The sequence below is a fragment of the Engystomops pustulosus genome, chromosome 6 (genome assembly GCF_040894005.1).
Source record: "Engystomops pustulosus chromosome 6, aEngPut4.maternal, whole genome shotgun sequence".
NCBI lineage: Eukaryota > Metazoa > Chordata > Amphibia > Anura > Leptodactylidae > Engystomops > Engystomops pustulosus.
The window spans coordinates 147524284-147549130 of record NC_092416.1 but is presented as its reverse complement, the minus strand read 5'-3'; the positions used below and the strand labels follow the sequence as shown (position 1 = coordinate 147549130).

General features: G+C 43.2%; 2 protein-coding genes across 6 annotated transcripts in view; one reads left to right on the top strand and one right to left on the bottom strand.

Annotated features, from left to right (window-relative positions):
- The window catches only part of ZNF385C (zinc finger protein 385C), a 200907-nt gene extending 193589 nt beyond the window's left edge, over nucleotides 1-7318 (top strand). For all 5 annotated transcript variants that reach the window (XM_072111689.1, XM_072111688.1, XM_072111690.1 and 2 more), the window contains 3 exons: nucleotides 1292-1479; nucleotides 2288-2386; nucleotides 3041-7318. In XM_072111689.1, the coding sequence (XP_071967790.1) occupies nucleotides 1292-1479; nucleotides 2288-2386; nucleotides 3041-3265 (512 nt within the window). In that variant the 3' untranslated portion in view covers nucleotides 3266-7318. The remainder of the gene's footprint in view (nucleotides 1-1291; nucleotides 1480-2287; nucleotides 2387-3040) is intronic.
- A 989-nt stretch (nucleotides 7319-8307) lies between these two features.
- Nucleotides 8308-16822, bottom strand: NKIRAS2 (NFKB inhibitor interacting Ras like 2). The gene is made up of 4 exons (XM_072111684.1): nucleotides 16660-16822; nucleotides 14098-14195; nucleotides 13016-13257; nucleotides 8308-11674 (listed from the first exon to the last, which is right to left on the bottom strand). Exons 2-4 carry the CDS (start codon nucleotides 14189-14191, stop codon nucleotides 11435-11437), a joined length of 576 nt encoding a protein of 191 aa, XP_071967785.1. The 5' UTR covers nucleotides 14192-14195; nucleotides 16660-16822; the 3' UTR covers nucleotides 8308-11434.
- Between the last annotated feature and the right edge of the window lie 8025 nt (nucleotides 16823-24847).

The window sequence follows — 24847 nt, the reverse complement described above, 5'->3', positions numbered from 1 at the left end:
TTAACTTTTTTTCACAAACTGTTCAGAGTTGACTTTGCCAATGGGCATTTCACATGTGCGCCTGGTTTCTATTGGTATTGAGAGAGTGACACAGAACAGACTTTGGCCATGGAGACTACTATTTGAATAATTAAAGGACCTGAAGGATGGTAAACCAAGCACACGGACATACTGGTGTGTGCCCCCTCTGGCAGTATCTGCTCTTCTTAAGCTTCCTATGCTTAAGAAGAGCAGAGTTATGCAAAGGAACCTGAGGGGCTCCATTAACACCTATGGAGCCTGGAGCCTCTAAGGCTCATTTGCAGAAAGTCAGCAGTACACTACAGCTGACACCCGCCTGTAACACCCACAGATTCCTCAGATCGAGGGTGTTAACCACTTACACGCTCCGGCTTTCTTACGTGAATTCAAACCCCCACCCCCATGACACTTACCGGCCTTGTGCGATGTCCTCCGGAGCTGATATTTTCACCAAATATGCATTTTATTCATAAATAAACGCAAAAAACTTACCACCAATATTTTTCAACTAACATGAAGTACAATGTGTCACAATAAAACAATTTCAAAATCACCTGGGCATGTTTAAAACGTTCCAAAGTTATAACCACTTAGAGTAAGGGTACATTCACACAGCGGTATGCCAGCCGTGCGGGCATACCGCCGTGTGCTGGAGAGGAGGAGGAGGTGACCCCTCCTCCCTCCATAGAGAATAGCGGCGCACGGCCGCACACACGCCAAAAGATAGAGCATGCTCTATCTTTTTGCGGTGTGCGGGCCAGATCGGTGCCACACATGTGTGGCACCGCATCTGCGCCGCGCCACTATTGCCGTCTATGGGGGACGTACATGTATGTCCCCGCAGATGGCCATGTGAATGTGCCCTTAACACAATGCAGATTTTAAAAAATGAGCGGTGTCAGCAGGGAAACACTGGCATAGGCGGCAAGGGCTTAAAATCCTTTTTTTTGTAAAAACCAGGGAATAAGAAGCTAAAAGAAGAGATCTTACCAGAGGGAGCACACACCAGCATATATGTGTGCTTTGTTTACAGTCCTTCATCCTGGTGGTAGATTCCCTTTAAGTTTGCCTGCACTACTTTCATCTTGTTCCTTTGTGTAATATTCTGTAAAGTCTTCCCACTAGGGAGAAACTTTTATTTGGAGGAATTATGACACATTATTTTTTATGGATTTAGTTCATGGTTTTTAAGGCAAGTATACATTTTATATAAAGCAATGGGAATTGTCTTCTCTCTTGGATAACACAATAATATACATTTTTTTTGAAGGTGCAAAGCACAAATCGATCCTAGAAGGACAGAGCACCCACCCGAGAAGGGGAAGAGGCAAAGCACTGAGCCGCTCTGCCCGGAAACCCAAACGGATTGGCAACAAGACCAGCATTGGCATTCAGAATAAAGCCTTTCACTGTCCTGTTTGTGAGATCCACGTCAACTCCGAAACGCAGCTCAAACAAGTAAGAGCCATCAGGGGGTCATTAAACTTAGTTTTTTTTCCCTTTTTTCTCATAAATTTACAACTTAAGCAAACAAAAATAATTGGAACTTATTTACCCACACAGAGAAGTTCACCGCAATCTTTTTTTAGTGATTCACCTCATACATCTTTAAAATCCAGATGAGGATGAATGAAAAAGTCTTAAATGTTTGCGCAATCCCTGTAAAAAATCGCAAATTGTCCCAAGCGGACTTAGGCAACAGACTGGTAAAGGTAGCTGAAAACTTTGTGACTTTTGTGCAACTTTTCTTTTTCAAAGAAGCTAAACCCATCAAACTCATATGCCAAACATAACAAGCCCAAAACCCCCAAAATTAAACAAGGTCAAAGTCCCAGACTAAAGATAAATGACCCCCATTTAGTTCCCCATAGACATGGACTTCAGTACAGGCAGTACCTGGCTTACATACCAGATGGATTCCGTAGGTTTGTTCTTAAGTTGAATTTGTATCTAAGTCAAAACTGTATAGTTTATAATTGTAACCTCAGCCAGATTTTTTGCTCTTTGTGACAATTAGATTTAAAAAATTTTGGGTTGTCATAAGAACCAGAATTAACAATAAAGCTTATTTGCAGACACCTTTTATAACTCCTACAGCTGATTATTGTAGCCTAAGGCTAAAGTACAGTGAATTACCAACGTTCAGGGGACCGTTTGTAACTAGAGGTCGTCTGTAAGTCGGGTGTTCTTAATTTCTGATTCTAACTGGAGTGCCTGAACCTTACAATATCTCTGATTGATACAATCATTTCTTATGTTTCATTAGCACATGAGCAGCAGAAGACACAAAGACAGACTGGCTGGAAAACCTCCAAAACCTAAATACAGCCCATTTAGCAAGTTGCAAAAGAACGCTGTATTGGTGGTAAGTATCTATGATGGTGGCTGCACCATGAGTATACCTAAGCATCCGCATTCCTCATAGGCAGGGGTAGCCCTCACCAACTTCTAAGTGAAATAATATACTTTCTACTTTGGGTTAGGACTACCTGAGAGTGATTCATTTAAAAGGTCCTGATGGCTCATAACTGGGATCCCGCAGATTTTTTTCTAGTGGACCACGACAATTTTATGGTTTCTTATAATATTAACAAATGAAATTTTTGGTAACAAATACCCTCTGCAGTCTATGTCCCATTCACTAGAATAATTCCTTTCACTCAAGAATTGGCATATTAGTCTCGCACATGACTTTCACTCTTGTTTTTGAAGAAGACCAATTTTTCTAAATAACCCTTTAGTTACTGGCCTTTTTCAATGTTTTTTTCTTTAAATTCGACATAGAGCTTGTTTTTAATGGGATGAGTTGTATTTTTAATGGCCTAATGATTACATATCATGTTGGATATATTCTGCCATGTTTGTTTTTTTTTCAAAGTGTTGTATAAATGACTTGATAAATTGAGTGACTGGGTCAGTATGATGACATACCATTCATGTAAGGGGAAATAACACATTATTATTATCATTTTCATGTTATTATTTTCCCATTTAATAATTTTGTTTCCTGTTTGTACAGACCAGACTGGCTCTACATAAACAGCTGACTAAGACTTTGGCCGCTCGGTTTCTTCCAAGTCCCCTGACGCCAACAGCTGTGTGTGCTCTCCCGAGCCCCCTAACTCTCCGTCCTGCTACGGCTGCTGCTCTCTTCCAGACTCCGCTGCTGGGACCAGCTCTTTTCCGCGGCCCCCCGCCTGCTCTGCGGCATTCTCCTGCGCCCATCATGTTTGCTCCTTATTAGCCTGACATAACTTGCAGGACTACAACAAGAACATTATGAAGGTGAAGCTGTAATGACCGCAAAGTTGCCTCTGCCAAGGGGCATTAAAATATATATCATTGTTGCTTCGCTCATAATCCAAAGCACATCCATCATCTTGGACATTGGAGTTAGCAATCCAAGCCATACCGCTAACAGACTAGGATGGACAGCCATAGTTGCCCATGTAAGACTGTTTCTATGGATGGTGGCTGGAGAAGTGGTCTCCTTACCGTCCATTGCACTGGGGCAAGTAGGCAATTATTTGGGAGAATAGGCCTATATCTCCGTAGTGGGTCAGAAGAGTGATCACATGGGGAACTAATAGCAATAACATTGTTTTTGAAACAAATGGTTAATAATGTTACACATTACATGTGCCAGTAAGTCCTAGAATGAACTGATTGAAGTATATCCAAGGTGTCACAGTTACAAATAGCCCCCACTGTGATTTTGTCACACATTTCCCATCCACCACACAACCTTATTTCACCCATATATGTTAAGCAGATTAAAAAAATCCCATATTCATACTCAATATAGGACCTAACAGGACAGGGCTCATGAAGCTGGATCCCATCTCATGCAGCCATCCTACAACTAACATCAAACAAAATCATGGAGCCAAGAAAGAAAAGAAGTCTAATCGTTATCTATGTCTCACCATGATTATCCAGAATTCTGCAATCATTAAGATCACAAAATCGGATGTCTATAGGTCAATACTTGTATTAGATATATATGACTGCTGCACTTCAATGGGTCTCCTATGGTGCGACTGAACCCAAACTTAGATGACCATAAACAAGCAACCTAACAATAAAAACATTACAGGAGAGAGTGTACAAAGGGGGCATTATATGAACAATGTGGAATGAATCCCTCCCCCCCCCCCATATACAGCTTATAGATTTTTGCTGCCCTCTGAGACATAGCAAGCATTGTGTACCTCTCAGGGGTCTCCTCACAGGGGTCCTACCTAGACTTAGAATTGTGTGTATTTGGCCCCCTTCTACATAAGGCCTCATATAGAGGTTTGGGTGAAGATTTTATAACATGTGCCACAGGGATCATTCATTTTATTAATTATAGAGTTTGCTGCTGTTGTACAGGTTATATTATTATAATAAATCCCTTTAGGCGTCACCTACAATTCTGCAAATATTTCAGGGCCGGAGCTGAAGACATGTGCAATATGAAAGGCTGACTTGTATATATTGCAGTAGGAAAACGGAGGGTTTCTAAAAAATATAGGGGAGAATAAATATATTATATCTGTAGCTGTTAGGACTTTCTTGGAGCACCTTGTAGTATCTAATACCTGGAAGTACAGTCTATAAAACATTATGCTATTTCTGGTATTGAGCTTTTCAAATCCATGAAATCAATGGCAAAAATGACTAAGTAAATCTATAATTCTGTGCTGGCAGACTTCTGGGAAGTGATCCTTCCAGCTACGTCAAATAATGATACAGAGGATAAGATATGTATTTCGGATCACGATTTTCTATCTAGGCTATATTTTATTTCTCACTTGGAGCTGGAGACAGACCAGTATTTGTTGTAAACACAGAATGGAAAGATGCAACAAGTTATGCCTGATTGCATCCACCCTTGGCCTTTGCTGAGTTTACCCTCCGGGTGAACCCCCAGTAATGTAACCGTCCATATAAGACATGACTAGGGGAAACACCCTGATCTTTTGCAGAAGCCAATCACAGGCTGCTGAACATGCAGTTGGATATGTCCCAGCCCTCCACTGTAAGAACACGTCAGGAATAGAGATGAGGGGACTTGATGTCCAGGTGCAGCCGCCCAACCAGGATGTGTTGCCGGATTAGAGGCTGAACAGCAAATCCAGCAAGTGAACTCCCCTAGCTGCCAGCCATGGATATGATTGGCCAGGGGAACTCCTCAAGGCCAATCATAGACATGGCTAGTTGCTAGGGGTGTTCAATTTCCGGATTTGCCGTTCAGCCTCCAATCCGGCAACACGTCCTGGTTGGGGCGGCTGCACCTGGACATCAAGCATCATGCACTACTCTATAACTGTAAGTTATGTGGTAGCTTACTCCCTGCATATAAAAACTGCATAGAGCTGCTCATCAGCCCAGTAATCATGGGCATCCTAGCTTTACCTCTGCCTTAATAAATGCAAAACATGTGAAAACATCTAAAAATTCTTGGGTCAATTATATATAGATCAATTCCTGAGTCATATGAACAGTGTTGAGTGGAGTTCAACATTAGGAAGCAAAGTCACACGTATTACCTTAACAGATTGTCCGAAGGTTAAAAAACCTGTCTACTTTCATCCAAAAGCATTTCCTTTCCTGACCATGAGTAGTGTATAGCATTGCCGCCAAGATCCATTCACTTCTATATAGCTGCAATAATGGCACACACCATGGTCAGGAGTGGAGCTTTTAGAAGAATGCAGCCATGTTTTTTGACCTCTGGACAACCCCTTTAAGGTTCAAGTAAAGCTATGTAGAAATATTATACATATATGGATGTTACGGTGCAATTCATTACAAAACAACCTGGAAATGGTTATATATATATAAGTTCTAATAGAGGTAAATGAAGAAAGCCACATATGCATGGCCATCTTTCTATTTACTATTCTAATCTGTCTCCTACCTAAATGTTACAGTGGCAGTAGTTCTGAGTACTAGTCCTGGTCACCACACCAGTCCCACGTGCCACTGCTTCCATGGGAGTTCTCTCCCCTCCTCTCAGTTAACTTAACACTGATTGGTAGGACTTAGCTGGCAACCTGTTCAGAGTATGGCTGGGTGGGCACACTCTTACTGTCAGAGCCAGTGAGTCACTGTCAAAGCTTGGAGGCAGTTGCATGTGCGGCACTGACTGTTGGCGGACTGTCAGACATTCTCTTATAAATAAAGTGGTGGGGGCCCTGGGGCCTGTGCCCCTAGAGCCCTCCCTAGAATCCGGCCCTGTGGGACTCGGATCTGGGATACATATTTATTGTAAATCCTATGTAGATGCAATAAATATCTGCTAAGACAACCTTTTTATTTCAAAAAATTTAAAGTACAACATTCTAATGAGTTTCTTATCAGTCCAGACCCCAAATAAGTTTCAAATGGAAAATGTAGGAGACTTAAAACTGGCACAAAACCTGAAAGAATTCAAAGGGTAAATAGTCACTCATCTATAGGTTCCATGTCATAAAACTGTATAAAAAAATATTTTTATGTGTTTGCCATTTTATAAGCTTTATTACTTTATTGGGATAAGGCAAGTAATTGGTGAGAACGGAGCACTTTATAGCATGACATCATCATCCAGGAGATTGTCCGGTCTTGTTCAATCATAGTTTGGTGTCGCAGAGATTGAATCTATGTAAACATATTCTGCCATATGTGAAAAAAAGTTCTATATTGTAATTGACTGGTTGAGTCATTGCCTAAAAATGGCCCAGCAGTGGAATCTCTGGTTTCACTGATACCAAATAGGGTTTGTGTGTATATGCAATGAACTTTGAAAGTAAAGCTGTGGACTTTACGGTAGACCTTCCCTTGTGCTTATGTCACACCTCAGAGCCTTTCCATGAGCCAAGTGGTTGTCCCCACACCTTGCTGGGCATTTTATGGTTTTGTGTAGTTTTGTCTGTGATCTAGATTGTTCTACATAAGCACAATGAGTCCCTGAACTATAACGCCTACTATCAGTGGGGTGAAGAATGCTTCCAGGACGTGCAGGTTATCTCCATCCACCAAGCCTATCACAATGTAGAACTGTTGTAAGTCCAGTATTGGCGTCTCAGTGGTTTGGGTTTTGTCCAGCACAGGACAAGTGGAGCCATGATGTCATTGTCTCATGCTTCAGGTGGCTCTTCACTAAAGTATGTTCCAAATGGAATGGTTACCTAGCTCTGCTGTCTACATTATACAGCGAGCGACCCGTTTATCCTCCTCTTCCTTCCAGACTTAGGCGACTGTTTATTGAATATTTTTGGATGTATCCAGACAAATAAAGATATAAATAAAATAAATATTTGATAAGAAATATGTGGCAATGAATTCTTTCTTATAAGATAAGATGTTTGAGATGTTCCTTCACAGCTGGGTCTATTGTTTTTCTTTCGTCATTGCTATGTGCGTCTTACATTTTACTACTACTTTATGGGAATGACTCAGACTAGCCTTGAGGAAGGAGGGACGGCCTCAAGGAACAGCTGGACCTTTCATCGGCCTCCTGCTGTGGAAAGGACAGAATGAATTATAATGATGGCCGATGTCTACATCACTATCCATGTCAGGACTGAGTCACAATGGGAAGTGGTATATACCAGCTGCAATGGGTATGCTGGACTCTCTGACCCTACTTGATATGTAAATCTTGCAAATGTATACCAAGACTAATCCTTCATGTTAGATTGTGTTTGAATGCTGTTGGTTACATGACGGACCACCACAGATCTCTTTTTAGCTACTTTCTGCATTCAGCACAGCAGGTGTGTCTGGGAGGTAAAAGAACTTCCATTCCGACACACAAAGCAAAAATTATTGCAGCCGACACTTGAGTCATGCCGTTGTGTTGTCGGTCAGCCTTATGCCCTTTTCCATACCTATGCCATGCCCGAACCAGAACCCATGCGGCTGGATGGTGGAAGGAAGCATCGGCACCTTACAGTGACACATGTGAATTCTCCCCGTACAGTGCCACTCATAATGCACTTCTATGGCAGCTGTTTGTAGAGTTAGCCTACGGCCGCCATATACGGTCATGTAAAAGGGGCCTTAACCAGTCTAACTGCTGTGACCCCACAAAAACGGAGGTCCTGAATGAAGTGGTGTGTAGAGCATGAGGTCTATGAAGCAATGGTTATTGCCGAGCACATCGCTCAGCTATCTGGGGGTAAATGCGACCATCGAGCTTTGCTCTACAAATTCTGATGCTTGGTTTTACTGTCAGCATAAAGTGTAGAACCATTTGACCTGTTATTACAAGTCATTTTGTTGTCAAACTACTAAAATAAAAGGCAAAACCACAAGTCGCTGCTGGAATGGATTTTTATCAATGCAACTTTATAACAAATGTGACAAAATACTCAGTAAAACATACAAAAACAATACTTAAACATGACAAGTGAGCAGATTGTTCCTGTGCTGCGCTGCTTCTACCTGATGAGCTGGTTATTGTACGAGTGCTCGAAACTGAGCCAATATACCGAGCACCTTGTCAAAATCCACCTTAAAGAAACTGTGCCGCATTTAAAACTAGGATAGGTAATGGGGCTTATTTACTAAGGGTCCGCATCCGCATTTTCTTCATTTTTCCCGACGTTTTGGGGATTTGTGCGCTGGGAGAGGTATTTAACAGGGGATTGTGTCGCATGCGATCAGATTTTGATGCGGCTGCTCTGGCTTTCATGCATCAGAAATTGGGACGTGCTGTCGGACGATCCAACTGATTCAGATTGAGCGCAGGATTTAACTTTCAAACTGTGTCGCAAGACAATGTACTTACATGTACCAGGAAGAAGAAGGTGAACTCCGTCGGACCTGAGCGGGGAAGCGGCACATGCAGGATATTGGGCGCACAATCTTAGTGGATCGCGGCATGATCGCCAGACAATGCACCTACGTGAACTCCACGCGACCGGGTAAGTAAATGTGCCCCAATGCGTCTGACTGGCAGAATCTGAAACCGCACCGATATCAAAAAAAAAAATAGGGGGAGGACACTTGTATTATGACTGCTGCTCCATTATTACTGAGAGGTACAAGAGACCCCCAATCCCATGACAATGTGGGTTGCAGATGTTTGTAGTCCCCTTTGTGGTGTGCCGGCTCCATTTAGTTAGTGAAAACACTAAATACTTTAAATATAAGATGGGGGAAGTGACATGATAAGGATCACAAGATGTTGGACACAGCTTTTACACCCGCTCAGCAAGCAGGGAGAGGGATGGCATAAACCAAAACTTAAATATATTCCTTTAGAAACATCATTAGTAATAAATCCTCTACTCCAAACCCTCAGTTTTCCATTAAAGGGGGACTGATTTTTTTTAATGATAGCTTCTTTATGATTAGAATGATTTTGCATGTAATTTCCATACAGTAAACACCACGTGTACAATAAACCATAACACACAGATAAGGCACACACAAGGTAGAAACATTCTCCATACAGAGATTCATCAGGGAATGATATGCGTTTCAATGAACTAAAAAAATGTATTTACTACATTGTTCTGTTGTAATCGCTAAGGATACATGGAATAGTTACATTGTATATAGTGGAATGTGGGCGAGTAGTGTATCACCACACTGGCATCATACACCGCGCAGTTCCTAGAGGTTACATCTGTAGCCCCTCCAAAACTATTGTGTACAAAAGAGAAGCTACAGGATCATCCAAACCCAATGTTATTCCCTGCTGTAGCTTTCTCCTAAGGAACACATAAAAAGGTACAATACATTGTATTTGTGTCTTGTACATCATATATACACATTATATTTCCGGACACTCTCCCTGCAGTCACATAGACCCAACATGCTTATTAGACAGTAGGAGAAACATTTGTTAAAGGAGTTCTCCAGTCATAGCAAGTTACCCCCATCAACTTTCTGATCGGTGGGGGTCTCAGTGATGGGACCTAGGGGCTAATTTGCTATGATTGGAGAACCCCATCAAGTAACTTGGTGAATGACTTATACACAGCTATAGCCCAGAGCTGCATTTACCAGTCTGGAAGGTGTCAGAGCTGAAATCATTCCAGGCAGGTTCAATTTGCCAGGTGTATTAGGGTAAAAACAGCCGGCCTTGTACTCATGTGAGAGGAGAGAGCCATTGGCTGAGTCACATAGTGATTGGGCCGAATAGTATATGCCCCTTGTAACTCGGCTGGCTAGACTTCAGCTATGGAATTATATGTATATTTTATATATTAAAGCATGGGCCACACTATGAAAACATCTGTGGGAACATGGTGGAATGGTGAAACCCTGATGACAGTTCCCATTAAAGAGGACCTGTCACCTGAAATAATCCCTCTAGGAGCACTTACTAAAGTCAGCAGCTCCCTAGCCCTACCCCAGTAATAGCAATATTAAATTCCTAGCGTTATTGGAACATACCGATAATCTAGCAAGCAGTGCAGTACAGCGATGCAGCGTATTCATGAGGGGGCGGTGACTGCAGCTTGAAGCCTGGCAGTCACCACCGGCATATGGTGTGGTAGGGCCGCTCCGGGGGAGAAGCAGAGGGGAACTTAGTCCGGCAGTCAGACTACTATGTACTGCAGTGTTTGCTAACTTAGGTAGCGATTTAACAGCGCTATTAATGGGGTAGAGCTAGGGAGCTGCTTACTTTAGTAAGTGCTCCTAGAGGGATTATTTCGGATGACAGGTCCTCTTTAAAGGACATCTTCCACCAAGATGAAAGACTGTATGCAAATGAGCCTGAGGGGCATTTGAACAAAATGAGTCTGCTTAGGCTCATTTGCATACAATCCTTCATCCTGGTGGTAAATACCCTTTAATTCCATACAATCTCATTTATTGTGTGTTGGACAACTTGTCTGACAAGAAGACAGGACAAAGGGAAAGTCCTGATGCAAATTGCAGAGATTATACAACAACGTGCCTATGGCTCTCCCCTTAGGGCACATGTACCACACGGCTGAGCTGAGGTTACATATGGAAGGTAACCGCTTATCATTGGAGGAATTTTTTTTCAGAAATATTTTTGACCGTTTCCCATTATAACCGCAGAATTGTAATTGTAGATCTGGGCTATAATTTAGGATTCCTATATATAAAATAAACTGGCATAGATCCATGGCTGTTCCCAGCACTGCCCCTATAACCACTTCATACCTGTTAGTTATAGGGAGATCCCCAGCACCCTCTTCTATAGTAGCAGCTCTACACTATATCTTACATACACTGAGGGTAGAGCACATGTGTTGTTCGGGCAGAATAACTAAGGCAGAGACTTGTAGAAGAAAAGAATAAGTAATCTCAGTAGTCACATGTATGTGCTCGGATGAGGTGCAGATCTGCAATGTGGCACCCAGCAGTAGAGGGGTGGGCTGAGGTGAATGTGTGCGGGTGCTGCATGCGGTGCTGTCCAGTCTCTAGCGTCGCCTTCTCTCCAGGCGCTCGTCCACACCTAGTTATCCAAAGAGCCGCTGCCCTTGTTCCTCCGGCTTAGAGGGAAGGCCGACTTGTTTTGGGGCTGTGTCATTTTACTAGCCAGAAAGACAAAAGGCTCAATCAGGGTGCGCCTCTCACCCACTGACACTTCCCACAGTTTCACCTTTTCAGCCTTGGCCCATTGCTGAGCGGCATCGTGGTCCACACGTCTCTGGTCCTGGAGGTCACACTTGTTCCCCAAGACAATAATAGTAACCTATTAAGTTAAAGGAGAGGTAAGTGACAGGGATGCAAAACAAGGAGACACATGATGTGCTTCATACCGCTCTACTCTAGTGGAAGGCCCCTAGTGGATGTAAGTAGTTATAGCAACTGCACAGAAAGTACAATAGTCATGTATCAAAAACTAGCTATTAATTTCATGACTGTCTGTGCCATGAGCCACCCATGAGGTAGCGGTATAGCGCACAAATTCCGAACGGCCCTAGCAAAGTAAAGCTAGTAATTCTGAGAACAACATTAAAGGGACAATCCATCAGAGAAAGACACATTTTGCCTTTTAATGGACACTGTCACCAGCACGTACCTCCCAAAGCTACTTGAAATGCAACTATAACATTGCCTCTTACTTGTGAAATAATCACCAATTTAAAAAAAAAATCACCATATCTAATCGCATAGAAATGAGCTGAGAAGGGTCACTTTTTGCTTGAGATCAGTTACTTTTAGAAACTAAAGAGGGAGCGTCCTCTCAGACACCCAGTAACTTTGGCTCTATCAAAACTATGGTTCTGGTATATTATTATACCGTATTGACTCGAGTATAAGCAAAGGGTGAGAAATGCATTGGTCACAGCCTCCCAGTATATACAGCCAGCCCCCAGTACTATACAGCCAGCCAGCCAGCCCCACGTAGTATACAGCCTGTCAGCCCCATGTAGTATACAGCCAGCCAGCGGCGACACCACTAATACAGCATAAAAAAGACATCAGGGCACCGGAGGGTGAGTAGATAAGTTTATTTTTTTCATTGACTCGTGTTTTAGCCAAGGAAAAACTCTGCTTATACACAAGTATATATGGTAATTAAGAAATCGAATATTTCAGATCACTTCAGGCTCAATGTTCTGGGAGTTATATAATCAGAGATTAAAGTTAAAGAAAAAGGCAGAAATCGGATTTTAATCTGCAGTTCACATTCTCAACTATGTCTTTAACTGTCTGTATCGCAGGTTCTGAAGATCATAAACAAAAAGCCTGAAACGATTATAAAGTATAAAGATAGGATTCTTATCTTTACAATGATTCCAGCGTTTTAGCTGCTACAGAGTCCAAGAAGTCTTTCTCCCCAAGCCTCTAAAAGTGATTCATCTGCTCGTTTGAATGGAGCCAATATTATTTGGGTAATTGAGTGAGCTTCAACATTAAAGATGGGATGATAGAAAGGGCATTTCATCCCCTACCTGAGGATGCTGGGAGTTTAGAAGCTGATGACAGAGTCCTTCTAAATGTAATAAAAACAATAAACCAAACAGAGCTGTGCTAAATATTCTGCCATTTCAAAAAATAAAATCCCTTTACAATGAAATCAATTTACCTCCTTTTTGTCCTTAGATCTATCAATCTCCTTCTTCAAGACCTCTACCCGTTTAAAGGAATCCTTGTTGTCCACGCTGTACACCAATACATATCCATCCGTTCCCGAGAAGCAATGTTTAGGGAGCTCAGTTCCATCCCTTAGACCCCGCGTATCATAGAATCGAACCTGCTCCCGTACACCCCTGTCTGTCTCAATGGATCCGATGTATATGTCCTCCTGGGTCTCCATCATGTCTGATCCTTGAAGACAACAAGAGACAATTAGTAACAGATATATTCCCCGACATATAGAGTGGAACACCAGGAAGAAAGGATTATAATTATCCAATATACAGCCTTCACTATGGACATTACACTGCTATGGATGGGGGTATATGGGTTAGATGGGTCCCACTAAGGTCTAGGGTTATATTATACCAACCCTCCTACCAGTTTTGAAGAAAGTACCAGAAGAAAAGTCACATCTGGATGAATAGTATACATGGTTGCTGTTCATATAACAGACAACTGCTCCAAACTAAAGGGAACCTGTCACCAGGAACCTCATTTTCACTAAAGACAGGTTGCCGAAGCCCATTACAGCTGCATTGCAAATAAGTCTTTCTTCCTTCTGTAAGCATTTGCATTAAAGTATAATTGTGTGTAATAACGAACCTTGCACTCTGCATTTAAGAAAAAAGCATGTGACCTGTCTGTGCTGCCCCCCCCCCCCTCAGCCTGAACATTTGTGCTCCTGTAGCGCTCCTCCCTCCCACACTGATGTCAGCTCACCACACTGTGAGCTCTGTCCTTGTGTAAGTGAATGTGCAGCAGGGAGGAGTTGTAGAGGAGCACAAAGGTAGGGGCTGAGAGCTGAGGAGTGAGCAGCATAGACTTTTTTTTTTTTTTTCAATGTATCCAAACCAAAGTCCAACCTGAGGCTAGCCACAGGATTCTGTCAGAGTGCAATGTAAGTTAAAACACACAATTATATTGTAATGTAAATGCTTATAGAAGGCAGAAAGACATCTGTGCAATCCAGCTCTAATGGGCTTCTGCATCCTGTCTCAAGTCAAAAATGACAGGTTCCCTTTAACTTACCGACCACATGATTTCCATAGAGTAGCTGCTCCAGGATGGAGGTTTTCCCAACAGTATGCTGTCCACAAAACACAACCTTGCAGCTTTTCCCCATCTTCCTAGAGAACAGAAATGTTGACATCAGAGACAAAGGCCTTCTAAATACAGCAAAGTTATACCCCCCCCCTATCCTGTAAGTTCTGACCATAAGCAAGATACTGCCTACAACGAGCAGCTCTGAGGTCCTTTGCACATGAATATAGCCCGGGCGAGCAACAGCCACGTGCAGGAGAAAGCAGAGCTACCACCGGGGCAGAAGATAAGACATGTGTTAAACTACGCACAGCGTCCGCCCAGATTGGTTACAGCATGATGAGACAGCGTGTGCTCTCCGCACCGACCAGGAGCTATAGACGTGTAGGAGTCATTAGTGAGGGGCCTGCAGCCACACATTATGTTAAGTGGGTAGGGGAGAGTTGCAGTCCCTGCTTATGTAGTGCTTGCTGTATGTGTGTGTGTTGTGGGTGCAGTGCCTGCTTTTTATTTTGGTTGGAAAGAGGGGGGGTTCAGTGCCTCTGTATGTATGTAGTGGGTGCAGAGCCTATGTATGTACGTATGTGGTGGGTGCAGAGCCTATGTATGTATGTATCTATGTATGTATGTGGTGGGTGCAGAGCTTATGTATGTATGTATGTGGTGGGTGCAGAGCCTATGTATGTATGTGGTGGGTGCAGAGCCTATGTATGTATGTATGTGGTGGGTGCAGAGCTTATGTATGTATGTATGTGGTGGGTGCAGAGCCTATGTATGTATGTGGTGGGTGCAGAGCCTATGTATGTATGTGATGGGTGCGGAGCCTATGTATGTATTTATGTATGTATGTATGTGGTGGGTGCAGAGCCTATGTATGTATTTATGTATGTATGTGGTGGGTGCAGAGCCTATGTATGTATTTATGTATGTATGTATGTGGTGGGTGCAGAGCCTATGTATGTATGTATCTATGTATGTATGTGGTGGGTGCAGAGCCTATGTATGTATGTGGTGGGTGCAGAGCCTATGTATGTATGTATGTATGTATGTGATGGGTGCGGAGCCTATGTATGTATTTATGTATGTATGTATGTATGTATGTGGTGGGTGCAGAGCCTATGTATGTATTTATGTATGTATGTGGTGGGTGCAGAGCCTATGTATGTATTTATGTATGTATGTATGTATGTGGTGGGTGCAGAGCCTATGTATGTATTTATGTATGTATGTATGTATGTGGTGGGTGCAGAGCCTATGTATGTATGTGGTGGGTGCAGAGCCTATGTATGTATGTATCTATGTATGTATGTGGTGGGTGCAGAGCCTATGTATGTATGTGGTGGGTGCAGAGCCTATGTATGTATGTATGTGATGGGTGCGGAGCCTATGTATGTATTTATGTATGTATGTGGTGGGTGCAGAGCCTATGTATGTATTTATGTATGTATGTATGTATGTGGTGGGTGCAGAGCCTATGTATGTATGTATGTATGTGGTGGGTGCAGAGCCTATGTATGTATGTATGTATGTATGTGGTGGGTGCAGAGCCTATGTATGTATGTATGTATGTATGTGGTGGGTGCAGAGCCTATGTATGTATGTATGTATGTATGTGGTGGGTGCAGAGCCTATGTATGTATGTATGTATGTATGTGGTGGGTGCAGAGCCTATGTATGTATGTATGTATGTATGTGGTGGGTGCAGAGCCTATGTATGTATGTGGGTGTGTGTAGTGCCTATGTATGTATGTGGGTGTGTATAGTGCCTATGTATGTATGTGGGTGTGTATAGTGCCTATGTATGTATGTGGGTGTGTATAGTGCCTATGTATGTATGTGGGTGTGTGTAGTGCCTGCTGTGTGTGGTGGTGGTTTGCATTGCCTCTGTATGTATGTGGTGCGTATGTGTGTGTTGTGGGTGCAGTGTCTTCTGTATGTGTTGGGTGGGGGGTTGCAGTGCTTCTGTATGTATGTACGCATGCATATGTATGTATGTGGTGTGTGTATGTATGTATGTATATGTGTGTGTTGGGTGGGGGGTTGCAATGCTTCTGTATGTATGTTTGCATGCATATGTATGTATGTATATGTATATATATGGTGTGTGTATGTATGTATATGTGTGTGTTGGGTGGGGGGTTGCAATGCTTCTGTATGCATGTATGCATGCATGCATATGTATGTATATATATGTATGTATGTGGTGTGTGTATGTATGTATGTATATGTGTGTGTTATGGGTTGCTGTATAAATATTTCTGCAGTGCTGGTCACATCTTATATGGGCCTGTCCCCCCAGGGCTCGTTAGGTGGTGGGTGCTGCCTCCTTGTATAACAAGGGTGCGGGAGCCATCACTTCTCCCCGGCTTCTACAGACATGACATTAATGGGGATCCTGTGTGATGAAGATGGACAATATCCTTATATGTATCACTAGCCTTCCCCAGCATCACACTGCTCCCCCCTGATGTGCCGGGAGAGCAGCCATTGCCGCCTGACACCATGTTACTTCTCAGCACAAATAGCTGCGGACATCATAGCGTCACGTACCTTCAGCTCGGTACAGTCTGCAGCCCGGGAGCAAACACTTCCTGCTTCCGGCCAAACACCGGAAACCCAGGGAGCAGCCCGGTGCACGGCCACCGCAGCGCCACCTAGTGCTGCAGCCGGAGAAGGCAAGTGATGGAGTGAGCGCATCATTCACATAGCAATTACTGACAGGGTAAAGGTTCCTGCTGCCCCTATAGAGACACGTGTCCCCTCCCTAGGGGCACATCACATACAACCTAAGACATACCTCCCAACATTTGGGAAAAGGAAAGAGGGACAAAATGGCGGCACGCGTAGCGTGCCGCGCCGATCCCCCTAAGCCACACCCCCAATCACTCCCTGGCCACGCCCCAAATTTTAGCCATATTAAAAATAATAAAAATCATAATTTAAAAAAAAAAAAAAATTATCCTCATTGGGATTTGAACCCAGAACCTGCAGTGTCCATGTACAATAATAACCCAGCGCCTCAACCCACTGAGCTATAACCTCAGTGATTAACAGGTGGAGAATTTTGGTAACTAAGAACTATATACTGCCTTGGTATATAGGGAGGGATCTTCTCAGATTATTGTAATTATTGAGACTATTATTATTATTATTGAGATGATTATTATTATTTTTACTATTATTAATAATCATCTCCATAATAATAAAATTTATAATAATAATAATAATAATAGTCTCAATAATTACAATAATAATCTCTGAGAAGATCCCTCTCTATATATCAGGGCATTAGTAGTGTAGATTTGTACCGTGTTAGCCATGGAGAGCAGAAGAAGAGTGAAGAAATCAGGCGATACCTTTTTGAGGCTAACTGAGTATATTTGATGGTGAGCTTTCGAGAAGACTAGTTCTCTTCGTCAGACATGATGTTATGCATGAAACAGAAAATTCACAGCATTTTATAGACACTATACAGTGATCATCAAAGGGTATTAAAAAAAACCTCTAAAACAACAGATTGATAAAAACAGGGACATCTTATTTACAACAGGATGGCAATAAAAACATTAAAAACCTATGAGGCGAGACACATGAGCCCTGGCTCTTACCTGCTTGTGGCCTCCAGGTCAGAGGTCAGAGGTCATGAAGCTGCATGAAGGGTAAGACACTTTGCAAGGTGTTGAATCTCCTCATTAATTTATACTCCCATTCTTTCCTTTCCCTCTGTGTCTTAAAATGTCCCATTAAAATAGTAATCTGCAAATCCTCCATAGTGGGGTCCTCTCTGGAGAAATGTGCAGCCACTGGGAGATCTTTTCTTTCATTTTTAATATCAGCTCTGTGTGAGTTCATACGTTGATGGAGTCTCTGACCTGTTTCCCCAACATAAAGGCCTGTGGTTGGACACTGCTGACACATAATAAGGTAGACCACATTAGAGGACCTGCAGCTGGTTGTCCGGAGTGCCCTGAGACCTCCATCAGAAAATGGTACCTCACCCTGCCTGCAAAGCAGATGTAAAACGTGCCATCACATTCGCACAGGTGACCAGGTACCCGTACCTCAAACACAGCAGGTACATCAGATCAAGGGGACCTTTTCCTGCAGGTCCTCTAATGTGGTCTACCTTATTATGTGTCAACAGTGTCCAACCACAGGCCTTTATGTTGGGGAAACAGGTCAGAGACTCCATCAACGTATGAATTCACACCGATCTGACATTAAAAATGAAAGAAAAGATCTCCCAGTGGCTGCACATTTCTCCAGAGAGGACCACACTATGGAGGATTTGCAGATTACTATTTTAATGGGACATTTTAAGACACAGAGGGAAAGGAAAGAATGGGAGTATAAATTAATGAGGAGATTCAACACCTTGCAAAGTGGTCTTAACATCCATGCAGCTTCATGACCTCCTACCTCTGACCTGGAGGCCACAGGCAGATAAGAGCCAGGGCTCATGTGTCTCGCCTCATAGGTTTTTAATGTTTTTATTGCCATCCTGTTGTAAATAAGATGTCCCTGTTTTTATCAATCTGTTGTTTTAGAGGTTTTTTTTAATACCCTTTGATGATCACTGTATAGTGTGTATAAAATGCTGTGAATTTTCTGTTTCATGCATAACATCATGTCTGACGAAGAGAACTAGTATTCTCGAAAGCTCACCATCAAATATACTCAGTTAGCCTCAAAAAGGTATCGCCTGATTTCTTCACTCTTCTTCTATCAGGGCATTAGTCTGTGTCACAGTGTAAATGGCAGATAACATGTCTTACTTACCAGAAATCCTCAGCTATGTATTACTGGGCTTATAGCTCAGTTAGTTAGGCTCCTGTCTATGGTGCAGAGGGTCCCAGGTTCGAATCTCAGCCTGGCCAAAACTTTATTTAATTTAATTATATAAAGAGCTTGTGTCTGGGGAAGCCCTGGAGACCATATATGGACAGATAGAGATCTGAAGCTGATGACGTGGTCCCTGCTCTCTCCACTAAGCCGACACTTCTCTGAAAAGGATTCCCTCCCGATGTCTGCTCTGGGGAACCCTAGGAGATGCAGTGACCATATATGGACAGATCTGAAGCTGATGACGTGGTCCCTGCTCTCCGCTAAGCCGACACTTCTCTGAAAAGGATTCCCTGCCCGATGTCTGTAGAAGCCATTCTGTACTGTGAGTTCAGACTTTCAAAGTATTTACTATGCGGACACAGCGCCGGGACACAGCGGGACCTGGGGGGGAAATCCGTGACAATATCATAGCTGCCCGTGACGCGGGGCAGGGGTACGAAAAACGGGAAAGTCCCGTCAAAATCGGGACAGTTGGGAGCTATGCCTAAGAGTTAGTGCAGCATGTTGCATAGAGGGTATGTCAGTATTGTACAACCTGCAGGGGTCTAGCATAAACAGATCTCATTACTTATACTATATACACCGCATCCATAATTTTTCTATGCAGCCTCTTCATTTATTTATTCATGACCCCCATCATCCTCCATTGCAGAGCAGTGTTATTATGCTTCAGCAACCAATCAACTAGCAGGAGGTAATCACCTAATGGCTAATGTGAATTTGAAAGCTGTCATGTGATTGGTTAGTTATTTTCTGGCAGCAGTTGAACATTGTGGATCAGTTCTTCCAAGAGGCAACAAAGTAACTGATCTGCAATATATAATAAATAATGTTTTCAAAATGCTGGGCCAGAATGGAAGAAACCTTGGTCTGGTCCCAAGGCAGGATTGTTGAAAAAAAAGTGTCCATCAGCACCAGCAAATCAGTTAAAGGGAACCAGTCACCAGGTTCCTCATTTTCACTAAAGACAGGTTACAGAACTCTTATTTCTCTAAGCATTTGCATTACAATATAATTGTGTGTTATAACTTACCTTGCACCCTGACAGAATCCTCTGGGTAGTCCCAGGGGTTGGGCTTTGGTTTGGATGCATTTCAAAGAAACAATACGTGACTTGTCTGTGCTGCGGACTGCTCAGCTCTTGACCCCCAATGTACTGCTCCTCCCTCCTGCACAGAACTCACAGCCTGGTGACATCAGTGGGAGAGGGATGAGCTGTAAAGGAACAGGAAATTGGGGGTCAAGAGCTGCGCAGTCTGCAGCACAGACAAGTCACGTGTTGTTTTTTTGAAATGCATCCAAACCAAAGCTCAACCCCTGGAACTACACAGAGGATTCTGTCAGTGGGGCAAGGTAAGTTGTAAAACAAAATTATATTGTAATGCAAATGCTTAGAGAAAGCAGAAAGGCATATTTTTAATGCAGCTGTAATGGACTTTTGCAACCTGTATTTAGTGAAAATGAGGTCTCTGGTAACAGGTTCCCTTTAAAACATCATTGGTTTTATTTTCATAAACAAATATTTAAAAAAAAAAAACACACAGGAAAAATAGTGATCACTAAAAAGCAAGGCTGAAGTGTTTTGGCCCTTTAGTCTGTGGTTCTTACTCATACATGATCAGAAATTTAATGCACGCCAGAATAAGGAGGAGGTAGGGGAGCAAGAAGGGAGGAGTGGGCTCATGTGAAGTCATGTGACATGAGGTAAAAGGAAATCAAATATCAGAAATAATTAATCTAGAACAAATAGAGAATAATAGACTCAAATAGGTAAGTAATAAGATAATAAATATAAGATATGTCATTCCCATATATACAACATTATAATTTTACCTGGTATCCAAGGATGTCTGTAGTGAGTCAAGGTGGGCGGGGCCTGAATCCAGCATCTGCTCCCCATGCAGCAGTAATGTCATGTGACCAGCAGTTCCTTTAGCCTTCTAACATTAGCAAACTGTACGCCAAGCATTTATCTCATGAAATCACATTTTTTTATGTGGTCAGATATGCGCATGGGGTACAGTTTGCTAATGTTAAGAGGTTAAAGGGCCTGTGATGATGTCACCCGGGTCACATGACATTAGGCCATGCCCTCGACTTGCTCTATAGATCTATGGATACCTGGCAAGTTTATAATTTAGATTTTATGGGGATGCGAGGGAAATAATTTTTAGCTAAAAGAAGGGGGTCAGATAGTTACTAGGGCTCTATAGGAACCTGTCAGTAGCTGTAAAACAGTCAAACTTGGACCGCATTGTCTGCAGAGGGAGCCTCTGCCACCAATCGGCACCCTGCACTAAAGAACACGGGCTGCCGATGGTGTCGCATGCGAAGGACCCCAGGGCAGCTTCTCTAAGTATCTGTTACTCTAAGAGAATAAACAATCTCAATTAAGTGTCCCTTGTGGAAAAAAAAGTTATAATTAAAAAACAAAGTTGAATAAAAGTTATAGCTTGCCAAAGGAATTGATGGGAAAAAAAATGAAAAACGGCCTGGGCAATAACATGGAAAACAGGTGCAGTGATAACAGGTTGAAGTGCAGTCCTGATGGAGGACGTTTGTAAAGGAGTATAATGCACTTGGCTTCTTTCACAAGAAATTTCAATCACCTCCAATTCTGACAACAGGGCAGTGATCCATAGCAATGGCAGTCATGGCTGAAGAAACGGAACTAGAGTGTTGTTTGCGGAAATGTTCAGAGGTCCCAGATATATTCCGTGTGCTGGATACATTTTACAAACTTCATAAGGCCGTATATACATCTTCAAGCTTGTGGTCGCATATACGTCCCCATAGAGGGCAACGGGCTCCCGGCAGGACGGTACCGGGTAAAAGGGGAAGAGATAGAACATGTTCTATCTCTCCCCGTTTGCACAGCCGTTTGATTGCTCATTTGTAGTGAATGTAGTTTTTCAACCCTGAAAGACGGTTTTTCAATATTCCTGTGGTGCAACCTACACATTGCAAATGGCAGGTAACGCCATCAATTACATATATTACAAATTATGTCTTTCAGTTCAAATATCTTCTTATGTTGTACAAATTATTATTGGCAGTGGATTAGAGGATTGGAAGTAGTCTTCCACATATATTTACAGATGCTACATCTGTTACCATCACACATGTTCACGTCATGTTGATATGACACAAAAGAGTTGGGTGACAACGTATTGTCCAGTGTGGGAGCATGAGTGAAGACATGCGTAACGCCTCGATGAGGATTTCATTCAAAGTTTTATTGTGTTGTAAAATAGAAAGGTATTTCGTAATGGTATCAATGACTTGCTGAAAATCTACACTGTATGTGGAGGTAAAGACAGGTTTGATACACAAGGAGTTTTTTTGGTGAGTGAGGCTTTGATTCCTTACTTCTTATAACTAGATCACATGATGCTTTAGTAAACCATATATACTCGAGTATAAGCCAACCCGAGTATAAGCCAAGACCCCTAATTTTAACACAAAAAAATGGAAAAACCTATTGCCTCGAGTATGAGCCGAGGGTGGGAAATGCATTGGTCACAGCCTCTCAGTATATAGCCAGCCAGCCCCCTGTAGTATGTAGCCAGCCCCCGGTAGTAGATAGCCAGCCAGCCCCCTGTAGTACATAAACTTGGTTCTCAGCATTATGATGGCCCGGGCAGCTCCTCTTCTATCTTCATGTGAGCGGTAGGTCTGCGGAAGCTCTGTGGTCAGCGCCTCTTCTTTCTTCAGGCCGGCGTCAGGACCTGACGGATCTGTGCGCACGGCCCGGCCGGTGCAATCTGTGATGTCAGCTGTAGGATTGGTGAGTACAGAGTTTATTTTTTTATATATATAACCGAGTGAGGAATTTTCAGCACAAAAAGAAGAAACTACATGGCTTTCAGAGGTAACGGCATGTAGAAGAGGCTCATTTTATTCTAACGTATTCCACAATGGGAATAGGCAGAGGGATATGGGTGTTTTTTTTTAATTTGAAATAGATGCATAAGGAAGCTGTTTCCTGAGGGCGGTGCTGGGGAACCGCTTCTTACTGGCCAGAGAGAAAGGTAAACTTTCATCTTATTTTTCTTTTTATCAGAAAAAGACAGTTTTATTATAAAAACATTTTGGCAATGTGCAGACTATTCTCTATAGGGACATGGGGAAGGCAGGGAAAAGGGCTCCTGATGAAAGCTTCCCTTTAAAGGACATCTATCAACACTTTAGGGGTGTTACACTGTTCTATAACTCATGCTCGTTACCCATAGGACATGATCTTGCTTCTTTCAGATAGTTTCCAGGCTCCAGAATCACTGATAAAACGACTTTATAAACTTAACAAATAGTACTGGAGACGCTCAAAGTCGCATCATCTGAGCTCCTGCGCTCAGTAATTAATTCCTCCCCCCCGGCGGCTAATTGATATGCACAACTCCTTCGCAGTTCCCCGGCCTCCCGTGACATCAGCCAACTTGTAAGAAATCTTGCGCAGGCACGAGAACCTGTCCCCTGCGCAGCCGCACTGATGACCGTGGGGGTTGCGCAAGGGATAAGATGTGCAAGATTTCTTACCAGCCGGCTTACGTCACGGGTGGCAGAGGAACTGCAACAGAGAGGGGATGTGCATATCAATAACCCGGGGGGCGTGCATAAATTACTGAGCAAAGGAGCTCAGATTACGTAACCCGGAACGCCTCCAGTACTATTTGCTAAGTCTAACACCGATAAAGTGGTGATGATGTCCTTTAAGCCAACTACATCCTCACCAAATATGAAGTATATTGCCATGATCTAATATACAGTGCAAGCACTTGTCTGGGGTGTCAGGATCAATGGTAGTGGATCCTCTGTACCACTGCGGACGATGGCGTAAGCCGACACCTGGGACCGGAGTCAAAGTGGTACCCGGTTTTCACCAGAGCCCGCCACAGAGCAGGTTGGACTTGTTGCAGCGTGGTACCACCAGGTCATTCCACAGGCGTGACTTAGTCCGTGGTGGCGGCCAAGGCAAAGAACAGAATCGTAAGGCAAACTTGTGGTCAGGGACAGGCAGGAGGTCGAAATAAGCAGCACAGGATTGGAGTTGGGGGACATAGCGGAAGGCCTGGACAGGCAGCACGGGATCAGAGTCAATAACAGAACCGGGGTCACAACGGGAATTCAGAAATACAGCAATTCACATGAAATAGCTTTCTCAGAGACACTAGGCACAAAGATCGGGCAGGGAATGCTGGGAGAGACCAGCTTTCCAATTTCCTGGGAATGATCAGCACCAATCGGCGGTACGCTCGTCCTTTAAATCTTCAAGCGCTCACACTTGCGGCGGGCTGCTGGAGCAGGAACGTGGATAGGTAAGGCAGAGAGGGGAGCTGGGGACCGGAAAGTGGCACGGAAAGTGGCACCCACATTCTGGGTCGCGGAGGCACCCGTGACATGGGGCAGAAGGGTAAATAGAATGCAAATGAGCAGGTAGGTAATACCATCTAGAAAGTATTTTGAAATTTTGTTCTTGTGCTACATAAGTAGAAGAGAGTTTATGAAGAGAAGAGACAGAATTCAATACCTATTCCCAAACAAAGAAGAAATGCAAAGCTAAGGTGTCTAATTCCTGTTCCGAAAGCATATGTGAGATGCTATGATATGGTGGAGAAGTGGTCGAAATAAGGCCTCAACGGGGAGTATTCCAACCAAAACACATTTCCCCTCGTCTGTGCGAGAGATCATTTCATAGTCCAGCACAGTGGGCGAGATGTATAAATGTGTCGGTCTTTAAAGGGGTTATCCTGGTTTAAAAAAATTCTTATGGCCGGGCTGGGGAGGGCTAGTTAAACATAATAAACATGGACTTACCTCCTCTGGCGCCGCTGATGTCCCGCGCCGCAGTCCCTTCGATCCGTGCCCGTTTGTTTACAGGGGCACGGACGCCGCA

Excerpts from the sequence above, each read along its gene's own strand:
- NKIRAS2 (XM_072111684.1), bottom strand. The coding sequence starts at position 14,191 with ATGGGGAAAAGCTGCAAGGTTGTGTTTTGTGGACAGCATACTGTTGGG. Across the intron at positions 13,258-14,097 it reads CTATGGAAATCATGTGGTCG|GATCAGACATGATGGAGACC; the intron begins GTAAGTTAAAGG and ends GTTGTCTTCAAG. Across the intron at positions 11,675-13,015 it reads GATCTAAGGACAAAAAGGAG|GTTACTATTATTGTCTTGGG; the intron begins GTAAATTGATTT and ends TTAACTTAATAG.